This window comes from Acanthochromis polyacanthus, chromosome 5 (genome assembly GCF_021347895.1).
Source record: "Acanthochromis polyacanthus isolate Apoly-LR-REF ecotype Palm Island chromosome 5, KAUST_Apoly_ChrSc, whole genome shotgun sequence".
Lineage (NCBI taxonomy): Eukaryota > Metazoa > Chordata > Actinopteri > Pomacentridae > Acanthochromis > Acanthochromis polyacanthus.
In genome coordinates, this window is record NC_067117.1 from 16,210,519 (window position 1) to 16,232,078 (window position 21,560).

The window sequence follows — 21,560 nt, forward strand, 5'->3', positions numbered from 1 at the left end:
TATTGAGGAGAATGCACAGACTGCTGTTTTAAAATATACTGCAATATTGTTTTATTAGGCTGAGAGTGCTTCATCATGCAAATACAGTCGCATTTTGAAAACCATACTGTGGAAAATGTGTAACTTCCTGCAGTGCTGCAGTAATAACTTTAATGACAGTCAATTGTTCAGCTTGACGCAGCAGCGAAAGAGTCAAAGATGCATTTTTTTTCTGTGCCAGTGGGCGTGTTTTCATCCAGCTAACGGGACTGGGTGAGGAGGACAACTTACTGTCGACCACTTCTCCTCCTTATTCAATACAACTCGTCCACTTTTACGGCCACACGAACCGTTTTAGTACCGTTAAATAAGATGCGCCTCGGACGGACGGTAAATCAGCAACGGTACATTTGAAGTAAACGAGCCGCAGCGCGTTTTCTGTGGAAAAGGGAGCTGGCAGGAAGCGTGAGAGTCTCGTTAAGTAAGTCCGAGCATAGTTTTAAATTGACGATTTTGCATCCAGCTGTGGGTTAGTGCCCTGAAAAGACACCACAATGCCGAGCGACAAATCGGAGCCGACTGAGCCAAAGGCCGCCGAGTGTCCGAGCGCAAGCAGCAGCGAGGATAAAGCGCTGAGCACCGTGGACGCACAAAGTCCCAAACCCAAAGGGATCAGTGCGGTCGCAGTGCTGTGGACGTTTGGGAAATGTCTGGGCGCCCTGCTGCCCGTCTATCTGGCGGGTTATTACCGGGTCAGCACCAGTCTGCTGGTGTGCGGGATGATGGTCTACACGGGATGGAAACATGCCCGAGAGGCCAAGGAGGCACGTCTGAAGACGGCCATCCAGCTGCTCAACAACGAGGAGGAGTACACGTCCATGAAAGTGTCCAAAATCAAGAGAGATCTCCCTGCTTGGGTAAGATAAGAAGTGCACACCCACTTTAACCCCGAGTAACCTCACATTAAAGAATATTCAAAAGCCCTCAACTCAGAATATCCCTGAGTGAACCAGCCCAACCAATATTTATTGTGGAACCACATATTGCACCACACTCTGCAGTCTGTTCTTGAACAGCTTTAATGAACTGATGAACGTTAGGTCCTCATTGAAACATGCATCCAGCCAAATGTGGAGGAATCTCTTTATGTCATTCAGCATGTGGTACTGTAACTCTTCATCATTTCCACTTGCACAGTTGCTGAATTTGTCATGTATTTGTTTAGATTTCAAAACTAAACTTTATTTAAAGAGCAATCAGTGTATTGCAAAAAATGCAAAACACTTAAACTCTAATCCGTTTGCAATTGTAACCAAAGGTGGCTGAAAAATGTATGCGTAATAGTGATGCAGCTCATGCAAATATATACATGCATCCTTAGAATATATGGCAGCAGAATGGAAATGCAGAAACCCACATGGGCCTGTTTTGACTCAGAACATCAGGCCACACCCAGATCAGGTTCTTGCGAGTTCCTCTTTTAGTGACTGATTTCAACGATTTGTTTTGTGTCCAGACAGCATGCATCTCCTCATTGAAGTTTTCAAAAAGGAGAATCTTAATGTTGTTCTCCGGTGCTGCTCTACATATGACATAATAGATGATGAAACAATAAACATGGACAAAACATTTCAAGCACTTGCGTTGTAAATATATCCTGACACCTGACGTTAATGCAAAGTTAAACCATGCAATAGTCATATCATTCAATGGGCTTTGTGAATTGGCTTTACCCACATTCTTGGAAATATTTGCTCAGTCTGAAACCTGGTGGAATAAAGCTCTTGGATTATATCAGCAATATTACTGATTACTGTTCCAGACCTGCATTGTCTATGAGTCAATAATTTCCCTATCCTGTTGTGTGTTTACCAGGCTCTATGCACAAATTCAATTATGTACCTGCATTGTGTTTCTTTCCTTCAGGTAAACTTTCCAGATGTTGAGAAGGTTGAATGGCTGAATAAGGTAAAAAAATAAAAACAATGTCCTGTTGTGGCTCATTTATATTTTATATTCCTTTATAAGCTCAGCAAACACACATCTGTCCATGCAGTAGCTCAGCTGCTGTGCTGAGTGACACTTTTTAGTGTCTGCGAGGTTATTAGCTGCTGCTAGCTGATGCCAGTGTTGCTGCTGCCATGTTCCAGAGAAGGCCACACCCCCATAAGTGTAGTCTCTGTCTGCACTGCAGAGAGCAGGCCTTATGCCAGGCAACTCTCTCAACATTTCCATTTCATTACAGGCCGCCAGGCTTACAGGAAGGGGGAGGAGCTGCTTAGTCCCCAAAAACTAAATAAAACTGCAGCTCCAGTCTGTCCCCATGGAGAAATAAGGGCACTAATATAGAAACAGAGGAATCAAAGTATTCAGGCTAACAAGACCACGAGATCTGAGTGTCAGAGAGCACACAAAGCAGAGGTTTGAGACTGCTTACTCGAGGGGGAGGTCAGCAGATTCCCTGATTGCTCAGGCTTCGTCCTCCACAGAAGCATGCAGCTGATGACTCATTCTCCACTTATGCCAGACTATAACCAACACTGGGGTTTTTTTTTACTGTCGCAGAGGCACGCAACCAAACACTGCCTCTGCTCTTAGATTCTTCCCAGTAAGAATGGCTTGGAAACTAAAAAAGTTTGTATCGCAGCATTAATATTCTATAGAAAGTGGGACACCCCTACATGTAGAAGACAGAATTTGCTGTATCATGCAGCGTGTAAGCACCCAGATAAGACGAACAGCTGAGGAGCCTCAACTGGCTCCAGCTGTCTCTGTCATTCTTCTATTATTGCTTATGGAAGCCAAGGCATCTGACAGATGCTTTTGTTACTATAGAGCTGCAATGCCAGGGTTTACTCAAAGCAGTAGTGTGTTGTAGCATGCTGCAGGGTTGTGCATTGTGTGTTATGTTTCTTACACATAAAAGTCTCTTATAGCATGTGTTTGGTGATCTGGACAGGTTCTGCAGCAGGTGTGGCCCTTTGTTGGTCAGTACCTTGAGAAGCTGCTGATAGAAACCATCGCTCCATCTATCCGAGCCTCCAGCACCCACCTCCAGACCCTCAGCTTCACCAAGGTGGACATGGGAGACAAGGTGAAGGCATTGAGAGTGTACCTATGCTATGACACTGCTGGAAGGATTCACACAAGTACTGCAGGCTGTGTATACTGTGCAAATAAATGTGCTTTCTCCTTGCTTCAGGCCATGAAGGTTGTAGGGATCAAAGCACACACAGAGAATGACAAGGGACAAGTTCTGCTCGATCTGTACATCAGGTGACTGTTTATCCCCTGCTCCTTGTACTTTCCTCTGTCTAATAGCTTTTCAAAGGCATCATTGTAGGTGACATTTTGTGTTCTTGTATCCTCAGCTATGTTGGCAATGTAGAGATCAATGTTGAAGTGAAAAGATACTTCTGCAAAGCTGGAGTCAAAGGAATACAGGTGTGTCTTCAAGTTACTAAGATAAGAACAGCATTTCATATAAAGTCAACATTCAACGTCTATCTAAAGCCCAATGATTGACTGAACTATCCCGAACATCTGCCTCTCTGTATTCAGCAATAATTTCACGGACTTTCCCTGTATTTCACGGTTCTTTCTGTTTCCCTGTCTTCAGCTCCATGGGATGATGCGGGTGATTCTGGAGCCTTTGATTGGAGATGTGCCCATAGTGGGTGCAGTCACCATGTTTTTCATTCGCCGGCCTGTAAGTCCATCTGCAATCACCTCTGTTTGTCCTTTTCAACCCCCCTTCCTGTGACTATCCCAGGATAGCCTCGTATACCGGTCATGGTATTGATTCCTCATCAATCCTGATTGATTTACTGTGCATTCTTCTGTCTCATCTCTTACCAGAAACTAGACATCAATTGGACTGGACTGACTAATTTGTTGGACATTCCTGGACTCAAGTGAGTTGTAACAAAGTTACCTTGTATTGCCTTACACATTAGTAATAACCATGTCTGTTTTAATAAATAGAGCCTTAAACATTTCATCACAGAGTGGGTTTCAATAGACAATGAGTTGCAGTTTATTCCCACTGTTTCCTTTGAAATGTTAATTTTGCCCTTTGTTGCAGTGTCATGTCAGACAGCATGATTATGGATGCCATTGCCTCCTTCTTGGTGCTGCCCAATCGTCTGGTTGTTCCACTGGTTCCTGGCCTGCATGTGGCCCAACTGCGCTCTCCGTTGCCCAGGGTGAAGCCCTAATATGCACTTTCAGGTTGAGACTATGATTCTAGTTGATACTCCAAAACACAACTATACTACCCTCTTTTTTCCCTCTCAGGGTGTGGTACGAATCCATTTAGTGGAGGGACAGAGTCTAGCAGCAAAGGACAACTACGTGAAGGGGGTGATGGCCGGCCTATCTGACCCCTATGCCATATTGAGGGTGGGCCCTCAGACCTTCACCTCCCAACACATTGACAACACAGACTCTCCCAAGTGGCGAGAGATGTATGAGGTGAGGGGAAAAGAGAATTCCTTGAAAATTTGTGCCATCATTCCACTGCATGTACAGGTTTTGGAAAATTCTGTGTTTTTCTTTGATGTATATCATCATTTCACTTTTCTCTATATCCGAGGGATCTGACTGTTGCAGAGCTGACAGTAGTCATTTTCATTCATGAGGCTGCAAGTCGCTTCCATACAAATCCCTCTGTCAGTCTTCATGTCCTTGTGTGTGTCCTGCACATCAGGTTATTGTCCATGAAGTGCCTGGACAAGAGTTGGAGGTGGAGGTTTATGACAAAGACCCAGACCAGGATGATTTCCTGGGCAGGTACATGTGTATAATTCATGTCTCTTGTTTGTCTTTGTTGAATGTCCATTTTCAGTTTTTGTTAGCCACCTTTCATGAACAGTCGGGTAAAACACACGGCCCATTAATAAAGCATGTCATTGTAAAGCTACAGAATCACCTCTCTCTGCTAATCCTTCATTTTTTGAGAATGATATTTACTCTTTCATCTTTTAGTGATTCTTTCTTGCTCTTTTCTTCCATATAGGACCAAACTGGATTTGGGCATTGTGAAGAAATCCGTAGTTGTAGACGATGTAAGTGAAAAGTTAGAGCATTTTAGGCACAATTCATATAAACTGTTTTTCAATCATTGAGTTGGAAATGTACATCTTCATCTGTCTTCCCAGTGGTTTACTTTGAAAGACACTCCATCTGGACGGGTTCATTTCAGATTGGAGTGGTTGGCTTTGCTGCCTAGCACTGATCGACTAGAGCAGGTTTGAGCCATTTTCACTTAAACATTACTCTGGTGATTCTAATTAAGAAGGACTTTTGTGTCTCTTTCAACAATTCCAATATTTTTTTTTCAATTTTCATCTTAGATCCTAAAAAGGAATGAGAGTGTCACTTGTAAGACTGCCGATCCTCCTTCTTCAGCGATCTTGGTTGTGTATCTGGACAAGGCTGAGGCACTTCCCGTGAGTCAAATATCTCTACCCTCTCTGCCCACATTCGTGCGCAGCTCCGAGCTGCTTCCTGTGTGTGGTTAAATGAGGCAGAACTGTAACTACCATGTGTCTCACATTCCACATCATTGTTGCCTTGGCCTCCAACCCCATTCTCTCTGTTGCCCCGAGAATAAATATGGCTAATTTTATCTAACACAAATATCTTACTCTGCTAATTTCTGCTGTCATTCCCACAAATCATCACACAAAAGGGAACAGCAGTGATAGAATCTTTGGAGTAAAACCCGGGCTTTGTGTTTTTTTTTTTTTCATTCTATGCAGATTTATACTTCCTGAATACTCTGCACAGTGTGGTGCTTCCTTTCGGTTATTTGTGCTGTTGCTATGGTAGCCTTGTACAAACTATTATTCACATTAGTGTTGTCAGAACGGTACTGAAGATAAGTCTGTTTTTGCTCTGCTCTTGGTTACAGTACACAATTGTTCCCATGCCTTTCTGTGTGTTCATATGTCTGCAACTGTGTGTCGTTTAGATGAAGAAGGGAAATAAAGAGCCCAATCCCATGGTGCAGCTGTCCGTGCAGGACATCACTAGAGAAAGCAAGGTATATCTGCCGGGGATGCCAATAAAATAATGTCGACTGGGTTTCATTTATTTCTGTTCCATTTGCACACAGTTTATTCTTGTTTTTAGACTTGTTACACAACCGTAAATCCAGAGTGGGAAGAAGCTTTTACTTTCTTCATCCAAGATCCTCGCAAACAGGACATAGACATTCAGGTAACAGCTCATGAGACTAGCTGCTATGCACTAAATCTTGTGTGTAGAATCTGGTTTCCAAACTTTGTTGTGGCTTTGCTTCATTAGGTGAAGGATGCTGACCGTGTGCAGACGCTGGGCAGTCTGACCATCCCTTTGTCCCGTGTTTTGTCAAATTCCAATCTTTCTCTGGATCAGTGGTTCCAGTTGGACAACTCGGGATCAGCTAGCCGCATCTATATCAACACAGTTCTCAGGGTAAATGGCAGCAAGACTTACCTACTGATCTGCCCTGCATTAGAGTCATAAATATCTTGTAAATACAATGAAAAAACATGTAGGGAAGTCTTAATTACATCATCAACATTACACGTTTTTTGTTTAGTTTCTTTCTGGCTCTATTTTTAAGGTCCTGTGGTTAGATGAGGATCGTATTTCATCTGAGGTGTCATCTACTCTGGAGGCTGGATTGACCAAACACCTGCCTCAGCAGACTTCTCCTCATCCCAGCTTTGCCACAGAAGTAATGGATGACAGTTCATCTATGTGTTTTTATTTCTAAAACATTAAGCTCCTTTCACATAATTATTTGAATTGCAATTTCATTCATGCTTTTTTCAGGGACTGCTTCGGATTCACCTATTGGCGGGCCAGAATCTTGTTCCGAAAGATAACCTGATGGGAGGCATGGTGAAAGGCAAGAGTGACCCCTACGTCAAGATCGACATCGGAGGAGAAACATTCACAAGTCATGTCGTCAAGGCCAATCTAAACCCCACCTGGAATGAGATGTATGAGGTGAGTAAATGTGCATTGCTGAAGAATTGTGCGTTCATAAATGTCATGGTGTTGAACTGGTTAACCGGTCAAAGATAAATGTGTAACTTTGTTTGCCCTGCAGGTGATTCTGACTCAGCTTCCAGGTCAGGAGCTGCATGTGGAGGTGCTTGACAAAGACATGGATATGAAGGACGACTTCATGGGCAGGTAACATGTCATTTAATATTGACAGATATGAATTTGATTCTAGATAAATGATGCGTTCTAACCTTACATGTCTTGACATACAGGCTGAAGATCAGTCTGAAGGACATCATTGATTCACAGTGCACTGATCAGGTGGGCAGTCTATCAGTTTAACTCAGACACTTACATGTTTCTACAATAGGTATGTTTGAATACAATCTCTAAAATTACTTATGGAAAAGTGTGTATATTGATATTTCTTATTTGGTTCCAACCCAGTAGTTCTTGCATTAAAATATATATATTTTTTAATTTCTCAGTGGTACACCCTCAATGATGTGAAGTCTGGTCGAATTCATCTGGTCCTTGAATGGGTTCCAACAGCCTCAGAGCCAGACAGACTGGACCAGGTCAGTATTTTCAGATCAAGTCATGAATTAATAAACACTTTCTGTTGAGATGGATTCATATTCCTCAGTTTGTTCCCGTGCCTCCAGGTTCTTCAGTTTTATTCCAGACAGTCCTACCAAAACAAGGCGGTTCCCTCCGCAGGCCTTCTGTTTGTGTATATCGAGCAAGCACACGGCTTACCGGTGAGTCTTTTAATACGGCTCTGAAGGATAATGTGCAGGATTAGCAGTTAACTGTTGAACTCCTGGTTAACATTGTTGTCTGTTCTGTACCTCTGCAGGTGAAGAAAAGTGGAAAAGATCCAAAAGTAGGAGCAGAGATTACTCTTGGAGAAATGTCTCGTAAAACTACAGTAAGACTCCAAAACCTCATTCAGATGATACTGAGTTTTTAGGAACTTTCTATGGCATCTGTTAAATAAATAATGTCTCTTCTGAAGGTGTGTGATCGTACAACAGCACCTCAGTGGAACGAGGCATTCTGCTTCCTGGTTCAGGACCCCAGAGAAGATATTCTTATCATTAAGGTCAGCTGGCTTCGATGCATAACTGACTACAAACAGAAATAATGACATCTCTCATATATAAATATTCCTGTACTCCCTTTCTGCATTGTGTTTCTCCAGCTCTCCCACACCTGGACTCTGCCCATTGGTTCCCTGGTTGTTCCTATTAGAGAGCTGCTGTCTGAACCAGAGCTGGTCCTGGATCAGTGGTTCCATCTGGACGGAGCCTCACCTGAGAGTCAGCTTCTTTTGAGGACTGAACTCAAGGTAAGATAACTTCCTGTCTGTTTGTTGTTTTTCAGTTTATCTGAATATTTAAGTTTATTTATTGTATGTCTAATAAGTAAGTGAGTGCCTTATTTTTTATGTGTCAACTGCAAGTGCTTTGGGGGCATTTATAGCTATTTTCACTGTGGAAACAGAACAGCCATGGCTAGAAGTAGAAAGAAGCAACAATATGGCACCATAATGAAATATATTCATAGTATCCATTCATTCTTTGTTTATTTTATAGAATTTTTAAATAACTTGAATCAACATGTGCAACATTTTTCTAGTGCCCACAGATGTTAACAGAACCAGATGAGAAATTATGACTCATACAAGAGATACTTTGTAACTTACATGTTTTGTTTGTTTTCATACTTGTCTCCTATCTGCTCTGTGTAAACACAACCTGTAGTTCAGCTGAGTTCAGCTTAAAAATTCCAAACTTTCTGTCACATGGGATTGCAGCTGAGGAGCACTGATTTCTGTTTTTATGTTTTAACGGAATCTGGCTACTGTAAAATGGTTATTTTTAAATTTAAAAATAAGACATGTAGAATTAAGTTATTTTGATGGAATGATTTGAAGCTTATAGTTGGTTAAGTTTTCCCATAGGTACTACAAAGAAGATCAAAAAGTTTAAAATGCAACAATTTCTTCTGTTTTTACTGTTTCTGTCTCTTAATATATATTCTGTAATTTTGTTGATTTTAAATAGATAACATGCCTTTTAAATCAGTAAGCTGGTTTGGGGGTTCAGGAAGTTATTCACTATGTACTTTCATTTTTATGGCACATTGTCATGAGGCTTTAGAGTCAGTTCTTTACATTTGTGCTTGTTGCAATCAAGACTGTTACACAGTTACAATTCTTAAGTGTAATAATAATAATATCTATTTCATTACAGATGCTGATTCCTAGCAAATGTCCTGGTGCCACTGAGAAAGCTAAAGTCACATCAATGTCAGACCCTTCCCCTGCTCAGCGAAAACAGGAGGCAGACAAAGTGCTCAGGTAATTCAGTTCATTCAGAAAATTCTGTTCTTGCTTTCCATTTCTTCATTACCTCTTTAATTTGCCTCATTGATGCTCTTTGTGTTTTTAGGTCCAGCTCAGTGGACGCTCCTCCCGTGGAGACGATCGGCTCTTCGGTGTCGATAAATGAAGATGTTAAAGTAAAGGAAACAGCAGCTGATGTGATTGAAGAGAAAGTGGAAGAACCACCGACCCCTGTCGTTACACAACCTCCTCACACTTCTCCAGACATCAGCTTTGCCACTGAGGTAAAAATAGTGATCTAAAGTAGCAGATACAAGAAACAGAGCATGACAAAATCACATTTAGTAAAAGGCAATAATTATCTTTCTCTGTAGGGGCTGCTGAGGATCATCCTGTTGGAGGCCCAGAGTCTGATCGCCAAAGACAACATGATGGGCGGCATGGTGAAGGGCAAGAGCGACCCCTATGCCAAGATCAATGTGGGAGATGTCATGTTTAAGAGTAATGTGGTCAAGGAGAATCTCAACCCAGTCTGGAATGAAATGTATGAGGTGTGTATGAATGGTTGAACAACTAGAAAAGGAAATGGTACGTAAAGTTAACCCCTTGATTTTTGTTAATTTAACTGATCTGTGTTTCTTCAGGTGGTGATGAAGCCTCAGTCAGGACAGGAGGTGCAGCTGGAGCTCTATGATAAAGACATGGACAAAGATGACTTCCTGGGAAGGTGAGGGCAAATGTGGAGGTTTTATCATTTGGGGAAGCTCCTAATATCGTAGAATTAACTGTCCCAGCACAGCAACCAGTCCACAGATGTGTTCACGAGCTGAAAATATTGTTGCTTGACCACAAAAATATATATTATGAGATGCGCAAGACTTTGACTTAGAGATAGACATTTTCTGTAATGGGCCACACTTCACAGATTGTGCATTTGACTCATTTTATTTTCCACGTGTACATAATGTGCATTTTCTTCTTTGTTGTGGACAGATTGAAAATCAGTGTGGCAGACATAATTCGTTCCCAGTACACAGACCAGGTGGGTATTCTGTGCAAACTGTATCTAAATGTGTGCTCTTCTGATGTAATTATGGGCTGGGATTCAGTTATAAACGCTCTGTTTCAGTGGCACACCCTGAATGATGTGAAGTCTGGTCGTGTCCGTCTGATACTGGAGTGGGTTCCAACAGTGTCTCATAATGACACCGTGGACCAAGTTAGTGCATTTTATATAATTTCCTAATTCTTTCATTCCCATTTGTTTGCAGTCTTGATCATTTGTGTTGTGTGATTCTCCCACATCTGCTCCATCTCTAACAGATCCCTTCCTGTCTTGATTTACTGACCTCATGAGTGCTGAGTCACTGTAATATATTTTTTATTTGATTCTGTACTGCAGGTAATGCAGCTGCTGTCTCTCCAGTCCTACCAGAACAAGGCTGTTCCCTCTGCAGCCCTGCTCTTTGTTTATGTGGACAGAGCGCACTTGTTGCCTGTGAGTCCTCTGTAATTTAGTACACTGACAAATGCCATAATAAGTGTTCTGTGTCCAAATAAAGATCGACAACAGTTTGGAAAATAACTACTCTTAAGTTGTAAGTAATGATTTTCAAAAATAGAGAAGACTGGATGAGCAACAATCACTATTGTTGGATTTTATGAAGCAGTAATGTAAATCAGGAGTGTTTTATTTTTTAAGGAAGTGATGGTTCTCAGCTGTTGTTGCCTTAATTACAGAGAGTGATACAAACTGATTATATCATGTTCTTTGCCTTTCTGTGTTCAGTTTAAAAAAAGTGGAAAGGAGCCCAAGGCTGGAGCTGAACTTGTATTTGGTGATACCACCTACAAAACTAAGGTATGGCATTGATATTATAAAAATGAAGGAAATTCACTCAGACTTTAGCAGTGCCAATTAAGGGCTGCAACTAGTATTTATTGTCATTGTCATATTGGTTGATCATTTTTTGGATTAATTAACCATCTGAACCCCAATGCCTGACAGTGGGTTTGAAAAGCATAAATTTGCCAAACTTCCAACATTTATGAGACTCAAGAATTTCTCAGATTTAGAATTTTCCAACAGTCCTTGAACTACTCATGTGTACGCCTTTTAGTCTGGAATTCAACCGAATGTAAGCCTTAAATGTTTATATTTCATCGAAATTGTTTTATTCTGCATGTCTTATTTAAAATGTGACAAAAATGAACTGTTTATACTAACTGGATTCTATAGAAAACAAAACATTGTGTACTCCTTTGTGCCACCATGGATACATTATTGACTCAGCTGTGACAAAAATTTAGGGACTTTTTGGCTGAACTGGGATAAACTGCAGGCTGCTCTTTCTCAAAGCAGATAGGAGAAACTTACGAAAGCCAATTTAAATGTAATTTTCCGAGTTTTGATTACGCCTGTGCTGTTTCCATTGAGGTGCAGGACTTTATATTGTAGTGACAAATGAGCACACAGTCAGTAAAAATGTGACTGGAGCAGAAAACTCACAGACATTATTTGAAGGTTCAGAGAGTTTGTTAATAATTTACTAAATAAAATGTGATAGTAAAGTCTCCATTACAATACCTACTGTTTGGTAAATGAATAACTTTTTATGGAATAACTGAAAAAGCCGGTTTTTAGAATATGAAAATGCCAACTTTAGCTCCCTCCAGTGGTAGAATTGAAAAGACACTTCTAGCAGTATGTGCCAATGCTTCCGTTCCATTTACCTGCTGATGCCGTAGTGTTAAGAAACAATCAAATCAAAGTGCAGTAAGCATACAGTATATATTTGTTTTCATACAATCAGTTAAAGGATCTGCTCCACTTATCCCTCTTCTTTCCTAAGGTATGTGATCGCTCCAGATCCCCTGAGTGGAACGAGGCGTTCTACTTCCTGGTTCAAGATCCCACAGAGGAGATGCTCATAATTAAGGTAAAGAGTGTTAATGTACAGCATTTAAAGCACACTGCTATCATCGGGAACATCTCAAGTTCTTAATGGCATCACCAATGTGTCCTGGTATCTGTAGTTGTCCAGTGCTTGGGACCAGCCAATGGGATCTCTGGTGGTCCCAGTGAGGCAGCTTCTCTCTGAACCACAGCTGGTCCTGGACAAGTGGATGCATCTGGATGGAGCTTTGCCTGAAAGTAAGATCCTCCTGAGGGCTGAACTCAAGGTATGAGAATGAATACACACCAGGGGTTAGTCCAGTTGTGTTTGACATAGAGGAAACTAACAGGAAGTTTGTTGTTTGCAGATCCTTAATTCAAGAATGACCGAAGTTCCAGTGCCGTCTGCAACTGGCTCAAAGAAAGAAGAGCTGATTGCCACTGAAAGGACATCCAGAGCAGCTAGTGAGGAAGGAAAAAGCTCAGAGCTGCCAACACATGAGTGAGTCTGATTTGTCTGTGTATACCTCTTCAGACTGTTTAAATACACATTTGAAACAAAAACAAGTACAAACAAACTCAAAATACAAAGTGCAGTAGTGTGGGTGAGTGAAGGAATGAGAGGGCGGGGATACATCAGGAAGTATACTCCTTTAGGACATAATTTACACAAAGAAATGCACAGAATGAGTTCATTTGTAGCCAAGGGAAGCTGCTGTCTAATCAGTTCCACTGTGGCTCTCATGTCTTTTTAACAGTACTCTTGTTTTCAGGTCTGTTTCGGTATCAAACCAGCCCAAACAAGCTGGATCAGCAGAGGCAGATCCTGCCCCCTTCACTGAAAAGCCTGCTCCAGCTCCACTTGATACATTTCCTGCTGCTGCAGTGAGTCACATCACATGAAAGTCACATGTTATTATGTCCTAAATGTCTATTTTTGCCTTCATAACGCTAATGTGATTTTGGTCAGCTGGTGGAAGAACCAGCCGATGCAGAGGAGCTTCCCACAAGGCCAAGTTTCAAAGGAGACTTTGAACCACAGCGAATGCGGACAGAGGGGTGAGCTCCACATCACAGCAAATATGGCCAGATTTCTTTTTGCTCTGAAGACAAAAAGCGTAACAACAAACACTTAATAAATTCTGCTTTGTGTGTGTGTGTGTGTGTGTGTGTGTGTGTGTGTGTGTGTGTGTGTGTGTGTGTGTGTGTGTGTGTGTGTAGTACTGGTTTAGACAGTCTTGTTCACACCACAGTGACAGGTCTTCCTACTGACACTGTGAAACCTGCAGAAGTCCCCGAAATACCTGAACCTCGTGAAGTTCTTCCACCACACACAACCCCGAGTCTGGACTTTGGAAAAGAGGTGGGTTTAGTTACAGCTTCATCAGCTGAATGGAATCTGAATAATTTGCTTTCAACAACTATGTAATGCTGTTTGCTGCTTTTGTCCCTTGTCATTTCCTTCATATTTGCATTATTTGAAACAAAAGATGAACATTTCCATCAGGACTGTATGGTAAAATGCAGTGTCTACTACTCCTCTGCCAAAGAAGAAAGGGAAGATTCAACTTTGTAATCATCGCACAGCAAAATGCAGTCTCATCCTAAGCTGCATATCCCACCTTGTTGTTAGTGGCCTCAAGGATTAAAATGTGAGGCTGGGGCTAAATGATCAGTAGCTTTACTGAGCAACTATTACTTCAAAGTAACTCCAATTTGCCAAAACCCAGGACTGAACCAATGACCTGTAGATATTTAGTCTAGCACTCTCCCAACTGAGCTATTTCACCCCACTACTTACAAAGCTATATATAAAAAAAAAGTTTTTTCATTTTGATGAAGCACAATAACACATTGCTAGTCATTCATTGTGTCACTAATCATTTGAGGGTGAATAGTAAGGTGAATCATGTGAGTTTTTAAATAGCCCCTCACACTACTTTCCTGTGAGTGTCCCACTTCCTCTTGTTCCAAAATATCACACACACAAGTCCGGCCTTCTTCGTTCATTTCAGCTTCCTCTGCTGTTTTGGTAGATCTGGTGCGTTGGTGTCTGTATTATGCCAGCTTCTATGACACAGATTTGCATTCAGAGGTCCAAAATACAACTGATTATGTGCCAAATGTTATGTTATTTATACGAAAGGCTTATTTGATTAGAAATCTGTGCAAATTTTAATGCGCTAAATTTAGAAAAGACCACTTATCCACTACCTTATAGAAGTTAATGTTAACCTACTGCAGCTGCTTAATGTGTGATCAAAGGCAGTAGGACTTCAAATTTTAGTGGTACTAATGGAAACAAATGTGTGCTCCAGGACTTTGCATACAATTCACAACACTTACAATTTCCATCCTGTAGGGGCTGCTGAGGATTCACCTGCTGGAGGCCCAGAATCTGGTGGCAAAGGATAACCTGATGGGAGGAATGGTGAAGGGCAAGAGTGATCCCTATGTCAAGATCAACATAGGGGGAGTTACATTTAAGAGCCATGTTATCAAAGAGAATCTGAACCCAACATGGAATGAAATGTATGAGGTATGCATTTGGTTTTTTTAGGTTAAACTACTATATGGTTTAGAATCCACTGCTTCTACAGTCTCTTTTTACATGTGTGTTTCTGTTTGTTTTGAACAGCTTGTTTTGAGTGGGCACAGCGTCCAGGATATCAAGATTGAAGCATTTGATAAGGATTTAGATTCTGATGACTTCCTAGGAAGGTGCGTGTCCTGTCAACTTTAATTATTACTCGAGATGAAAAGTGTATGCTGTTGTGTACACTGCATCTGCATGGTGTGGCTTTCAGTTTTACACAGAAAATTATGAGTGCTTCATTGATTTAGCAATGCTACTTCGGTACAATTTTAGACTTTAAGTGGGAGCCGTTGTGTCAGGCCAAGCAAAAATGAAACTGCTGTGTAATAAACTTTAGAGCAAGAAATAATAAATAGGTTCATAGTGGACCAGCAACCTTGTTTGCTTTTGTTTAAAATGTTATTTTAGCTGTAGACCATCAGAGTTGTTCAGCTGCAAAACATCAATATAAACTGAATATTTCATGTGGCTGGTTGTATATAAATTTACACAAATGATCTCTTTTAATCTAAGGTGCTCATTGTCTTTGTGCGGTTTTTATTTCATACCATGTTCTGTATGTTACAGTTGTAAATATATGATATCTGAAATTCTGCCAGCCGCAAACTACATCATACAAAGTTAAAATCTTGTTGTTGTTGACAGTTCTCTTACGCTCATATTTACAGATTCAACATCAGGCTAAATGAGGTCATGAGATCACAGTACACAGATCAGGTTAGTCAATAACTCATTATCTGAACTGGTACCATGTGATTTCTGAACTCTGCCTTGTTTCATTTCCTTGTCTGAAGGGTGTTGCTCTACTTCTTTAACTGAAATTGTCTCCGTTTGCAGTGGTACACTCTGAATGACGTGAAATCTGGACGGCTTCACCTCGTACTGGAATGGGTTCCTACAGTGTCAGACTCAGTCAGGCTCGACCAGGTCGGCCCTCGTTCACAACTTTGTCACTCACTAGCTTTAGCCTCGCTCTTTTTTTTATTGAAACACAGAGTTAAAAAGTGTCTCCAGCCTCTGAGATAAAGTTGTTGAGTCACATTCCAGCGCACAACGCACATTAGTCACATTGCAGCAGAATTATCACACCTAACTGGCCGTGCTTCATGTCACAGGTGCTGCAGCTTCAATCTCTGCAGTCGTATCAGAACAAAGCTGTCCCTTCTGCAGCTCTGCTCTTTGTCCACTTAGACAGAGCACATTCCCTACCTGTAAGTCGCCTGCAGTTTATTTCCATACTGCGCAGTAGTTAATAAAAAGTGATTGCACATGCAACGTAACGTGAACTCCTCTCTTTTACCGCACAGTTGAAGAAGAGTGGAAAAGAACCCAAAGCAGGAGCAGAGCTTGTTCTGGGGGAAACAACCCACAAAACCAAAGTGAGACTCCTGACACATTTTGCCCTTTTCTCAGTGTGATTAAAACATTTTATTGTTCTAACTATCTTATCATTCCATCATGCCTCTTTAGCTGTGTGACCGCAGCACCAGTCCTCAGTGGAATGAATCTTTCTACTTCCTGGTACAAGACCCTAAACAGCAGATGCTTGTCATGAAGGCAAGGAATTTATTTGCATCTATTTGTTTGTAGAATTTGTGTTTCTGTTGTTGCTTCTCGCATCCATTTGATGGGTACAAGTGACGTTGCTTGTATAAATCAGTAATAATGTCGAATCTTGCATTGCAGTTGTCCAGTGGCTGGGATCAGCCAATGGGATCTCTGGTGATTTCTGTCAAGGAGCTGCTAGCAGAGCCACAGCTGGTCCTGGATCAGTGGTTCCGTCTGGATGGAGCCTTGCTTGAGAGTCAGATCCTGCTGAGGGCAGAACTCAAGGTGATTCCATATGAATGATATGAGCTTTGGGCTTTCAGTTAATCAATCCCAACCCTCACTGCTATTCTGAATTTCTTTTCAATAGATTCTGGATTCCAAAATGGTGGATCTGATCAGTACAGGGAGTCTGCCTTGTGCTGCCTCTGACTGTGGATCTGGAAATGGGCAGGTGAAGTTGTCTCTTTCATACGCCTCACAGGAGAGAAAGCTCATCGTTGTCGTCCATGCTTGCAGGTGTGTTTGCCAAAACACTTTCCAGTGACATCCATATATTTATCATGTTGTAAGGAGCCATGGTAACAGGTATAGTTATTGTTTTTTTTCCCCAGGGGACAAAGTACACGAGAGTTTACCAAAAAAACCCATCTTGTGTTTCATTTGTACAGACTGCACTATTAGAGAACAGACCGGTCACAACATGTCTATATGCTCTACTGAAAATTTAAAATGTTCTAATTAAGTAATAAACCTCATTTTGCACATTTTCTAATTTAGTGTGACTGTGGTTGGCTTTTAATTTTGTTTTTGCTACAATAATAAGCTTAGCATACCTTGAGACAGTCAGCATTTTTTGATTCTCCTTGTAAAACATAGAAACCAGACATGTTTGGTTATAGAAACACTGAAAAAACGTCTGTGTTTGAACCTTCAACTCATTAAGAAAGCTCTACAAAGCAAGAAAACTGTTGATGACAGCTCAAATGTAAAATGAGCAACACAAGCTTCATACGCAGTGCTGTGTTTTCGAACTGAATTGTACTGCTCTAATATAGTGGGACTTTTTCCATGCTTTAACGATGTATCCATTCTGTAAAGGTTTGTTTTGTCTTTTCTGCATGCAGAGGTCTGTCGTTACAAGGTAAGGACGGCATAGACAGCTACGTCTCCCTCATGCTGCTCCCAGACAAAAGCAAGGCCACTAAGAGAAAGACAGCTGTGAAGAAAAGAGATCTCAACCCAGAATACAGTGAAAGGTATCTGCTTTATGTCTAGATTTCTTTTCTGTATTTATTGTTGTTATCAGTATATGAAAATCTATATTTGTGCTCATGTTCTAATCATGTTTGTGATTGTAAGGTTTGAGTATGATCTGCCTTTTGAGGAGACAAGATACAGGCGTCTGAGTGTATCAGTGAAAAATAACTCAGCCTCGTTCAGGAGCCGAGACATCGTTGGACAGGTCAGTCTGACATTTATCTCTGACATTTTTAGAGAGACAGAATGTCATGTAACAACTACACAGCACACTCATATTAGGCTCATTGGGGTAAATGCACACCTGTCCAGACATGCCGTGGAGGAACGCTTATAGGTCGACTGTGTGCTGACTTCACATTCACTGCATGGCTGTTTTATGACAGTTTAGTCTCTGTATTTAATGTGTTCCTTCCCTCAAAGTTGCAGTTTTTACAGATGCTGACATGACATTCATTTTTTTTTTAGGTGCAGATCGAGTTGGCTCAGATTGACCTGAAGTCTGGTGTCACAGAATGGTGAGCAGAGCAGACGGAATTTGCTCCAGACTTTAACATTATTACTGAAATATTATTGTTCCAGAGACTGTGATCAGGTTTTATAGACAGTCTATGGTCAGCGTAGTGGTCAGGTTAGTGTGACATTTTAAAAGCAGTAAATTTTCATGGTTGGGTAGTAAGGACAGTGTGGTTTGAGAAGTTTCTATGTACATTTTGAATGACTTATCAATGAACTGTTTACCTTTCTCTTCCTTTTCTTCTTGTTTGATGATCAGGATTGTTTATCATTAACCGACTGTCCCTCTACTCCTTCCAGGTTCACTCTGACAGACGAAGCTGAATAGTCGATGATAGTTTCATCCCTCGACTTAGCACCGCTGCTACTCACACTGATGCCTTCTCTTTCCCACTTCTGCGTCAAGTACCACTGCGGCAGCCTTACCTGCACCCACTCTGCAATCTGTGTATCAACATGTAGTTTAGAAGTGGACTGCACTGCATATTCACACACATCAACACAAGCACCAAAGATAAGTAGGCTGAAGTAGCTGAGTTGACAGGGACAAACTGTAGGTAAGTTACGACTGAAGGTTGCGTTACTATGTGGAGAGATTTAATTTAAAGAATAAAAAAGTAGAGAAGGTGAAAGATGAGCAGGCTCAGAAGGAATGAAGTCATGTTTTTTGTTGCTTTTTTTTGCTTCTTGCTGCTGTGAGAATGTTTTAAATCAGTGTATCTTGTTTGAAGTGCAGTAATATCTTTGGGGGCCAAGCAGTGAAGCTGCACAGGAAGCCATTGTTTTTGTGCCTTTTCTTATTCATCTCCTTCTTCATCATCTTTTTTCTTCTGACATTGGAGTCTGTTGCAGGCTGTAGAGCTAGTGTGGAAAATCACAGTTCGAACAGTGATTGGGGACACTACCCTGATTCTTTTCACCAAGTTTCACGTCTGTGCCTCCAAACCAATGGGTTGAAGTTGGAGGTAGATTTATGCACATATCATTTGAACCATACGTCCAGTTTTCAAAAATGAGGTACTATGAGGACAAAGCCAAGTTCATAGCACCCTGTGATGTTTGAAAATTTTTCACAGGCCACAGTTTCATCAAACGTTGCACAAATTATCTTGAGATCAAGCCTCACAACACTTTTCATAAGAATTTATGATGATACGATCATGACAACACTCATCTTGTGCGTCAAAATCAATCAAGATCCATGGAAAATCTACCAAATAGAACATGAGGGCCTATGTCAACAACACTTTATCTAAACCAAACTTGCTCTATGGACTCAGGACCCCATTACCAGGAAGCACAAAATGTTTGCTTCATTTGACCACTAGGAGGTGGGGTGGCTGCAGTTAGCAAAAAGGCAATTTATCGAATAACTACGGATGTGTTTTTGCCTTAAGTAATTATTCTACAGCCAATTAAAATGGGCAGCATCACCAACAAATAGCATGTGAGATCATATCTAACAGTTTCATTGTCGACATCAGTATTTTCTAAACAAACATGCATCATTTCACCAGTGTGGGGCGCTGCAATAAGCAAAAACAGTTTTTTCCCCATCAGTGCTTACAGCCACACCTTTAACATAATCAAATGGTAGTGTCTACAGATACGGACCCGTACCAGTAGCCTGTGGCCTACGGATACGGCACTTTCCCGTCCGTACCTCTAGCATCAACCTAATCAAATAGATAGATTAAACCTTTATTAATCCCACAGCAGGGAAATTTACAGATCATGTTGCCATGGTTACTGTGCCCTAACTGCTTTGGCCCCTTTATTGCTGCTTGCAGCTATATTCACATTATAGTTCCTCTGTATGGTTCATGAATGTCAATGCCATTTCAGTATTTAGGATCTTGTTTTACGACTCGCTTACAGTGGAATTCTTATATATTTCACAGCAACTTGCCACGTAGTTTTTGACAGTGCCTTTGGAAATAATTTTTGTATGTTTATTTTTTACACATGCATTTGTTACACATATGTCACAGTTATATGTTTGATTTTGTGTATATTTGCAGAGACTGCAGATCAGATGGAATTCTGTTTGTTGAACGATGGTAATAAAAGTAAACTGATTTTGCACATCTCACTTCTTCTTTTAATTGTACAGTTTTGGAATTTATTTCAGTTTCTACTCTTCGTTTGGTTATATTTGCATCACTTTTTTCATTTTTACAGCCAGCTATTCTGCTGATATATAGATTTACTGTAGGTAGAGTGTATATGAGAAGATCTTGCCACTGCTCATTAAATTGGAGTAAAAAGTAAATTAGTTCAGAATGTAAATCATAAAGGGGAGTGTCTGATGTTGAAGACAGCCCTTTCATCCACATGTCATATTTTTTTTATAAAACAAAGATCAAAGGCTAGAGGTTTTTTTGACTCTTTATTGTCAGCGATAGTGGCAACACTCTGTTGTGTTACTTCAGTAAAAATGCAATGAAAATCTCTGCTACAAGTAAAAACACGAGTAGGATTAAGGACATAGTATCAGAAAAATGTACCTTTGCAAAATAATACATTTCAGAGTACTTTATGTAATGGGGATTTTGATTCTAAACTTCTCACGTGGTTTAATTTCAATAAGTGTTTCACTGATGTCTCACCAAAAATGTAAGACTAGAGGAAAAGTCCAACAAATGAACAAAGATTTGTGTATGAGTTCTTTCCTCTCCATCTATTGAGGCAGCTTTTCAGAACTGGACTGTGACAGCATTTCGGACATTGTTTATTATTCTGCATTAAGATTAATTACTGGTCATAATTATAATACTCTTTATGATACTGTGAGCTGTATGCTAAGGTTGGATGGCTCTCACTCTGTAAGGCATGGTTAACATGTGTTTGTTTATATAAGAGGCCCTTACTGGTTCTTTACCCTCTCCTATATCTTTATTACTGTCTACAGCACACATGCACGAATGATCAGATCACACTGCAGGTGCTTGTTGTTTTTGCTGAGCTTTGAAGAAACTGTTTTAATCATTAGGCACCTGCAACCCGGAGAAATGTGGAGAACAATTTGAAGTGAATAATTCAAGCTTTTGATTAAATTTCACTCTGCTTCCAGTTTGTTTTTGCAGATTTGTTTATTTTTAAGCCTTAAATGCTCTAATTAATGTTTTTTTATCATTATTATTTTGATCACCTTTCCTATTAATATTTTATTTTATTTTGATTGTTTTTCCAAGCTATATTTGGGCCTTCTTAATTTATTTTCCTACTCTGCCACCATGAATGAATCGTCTAAGGACCATTCAGATCTGTTTTTGTTTATAAAAAAGTATTTAAAGTAGGTCAAACTAGCTATGTATAAATAAATAAATACATTATAATGGCACATTTAGAAATATATTTAAAAAAAAATCAGCCATAAGGACCAATACTACTACTACTACTACTACTACTAATAA

The 21,560-nt window shown here is 40.5% G+C and overlaps 1 protein-coding gene across 1 annotated transcript; it reads left to right on the forward strand.

Moving 5' to 3' along the window:
• Window positions 1–195: 195 nt before the first annotated feature.
• On the forward strand, window positions 196–20,229 carry esyt1b (extended synaptotagmin-like protein 1b). The gene is made up of 52 exons (XM_022217843.2): window positions 196–896; window positions 1,906–1,947; window positions 2,939–3,073; window positions 3,182–3,255; window positions 3,351–3,423; window positions 3,599–3,688; window positions 3,838–3,893; window positions 4,064–4,184; window positions 4,276–4,452; window positions 4,688–4,770; window positions 4,997–5,045; window positions 5,139–5,228; window positions 5,334–5,429; window positions 5,954–6,025; window positions 6,115–6,201; window positions 6,289–6,438; window positions 6,590–6,703; window positions 6,802–6,978; window positions 7,082–7,167; window positions 7,251–7,299; window positions 7,467–7,556; window positions 7,644–7,739; window positions 7,838–7,909; window positions 7,997–8,083; window positions 8,183–8,329; window positions 9,237–9,343; window positions 9,435–9,612; window positions 9,703–9,879; window positions 9,973–10,055; window positions 10,322–10,370; window positions 10,458–10,547; window positions 10,731–10,826; window positions 11,118–11,189; window positions 12,181–12,267; window positions 12,365–12,511; window positions 12,593–12,726; window positions 12,998–13,109; window positions 13,195–13,283; window positions 13,446–13,587; window positions 14,587–14,763; window positions 14,863–14,945; window positions 15,489–15,537; window positions 15,658–15,747; window positions 15,936–16,031; window positions 16,128–16,199; window positions 16,291–16,377; window positions 16,507–16,653; window positions 16,739–16,887; window positions 17,496–17,627; window positions 17,731–17,833; window positions 18,097–18,146; window positions 18,445–20,229. Exons 1-52 carry the CDS (start codon window positions 534–536, stop codon window positions 18,470–18,472), a joined length of 5,502 nt encoding a protein of 1,833 aa, XP_022073535.2. The 5' UTR covers window positions 196–533; the 3' UTR covers window positions 18,473–20,229.
• The last annotated feature ends 1,331 nt before the right edge of the window (window positions 20,230–21,560 follow it).

What these genes read in the sequence shown, in the direction of transcription:
- esyt1b (XM_022217843.2), top strand. Translation starts at nt 534, where the DNA reads ATGCCGAGCGACAAATCGGAGCCGACTGAGCCAAAGGCCGCCGAGTGT. An exon ending in ACAAGGCTGAGGCACTTCCC is followed by an intron (nt 5,430 to 5,953) that starts GTGAGTCAAATA and finishes TGTGTCGTTTAG; the next exon opens with ATGAAGAAGGGAAATAAAGA. An exon ending in ACAGAGCGCACTTGTTGCCT is followed by an intron (nt 10,827 to 11,117) that starts GTGAGTCCTCTG and finishes TTCTGTGTTCAG; the next exon opens with TTTAAAAAAAGTGGAAAGGA.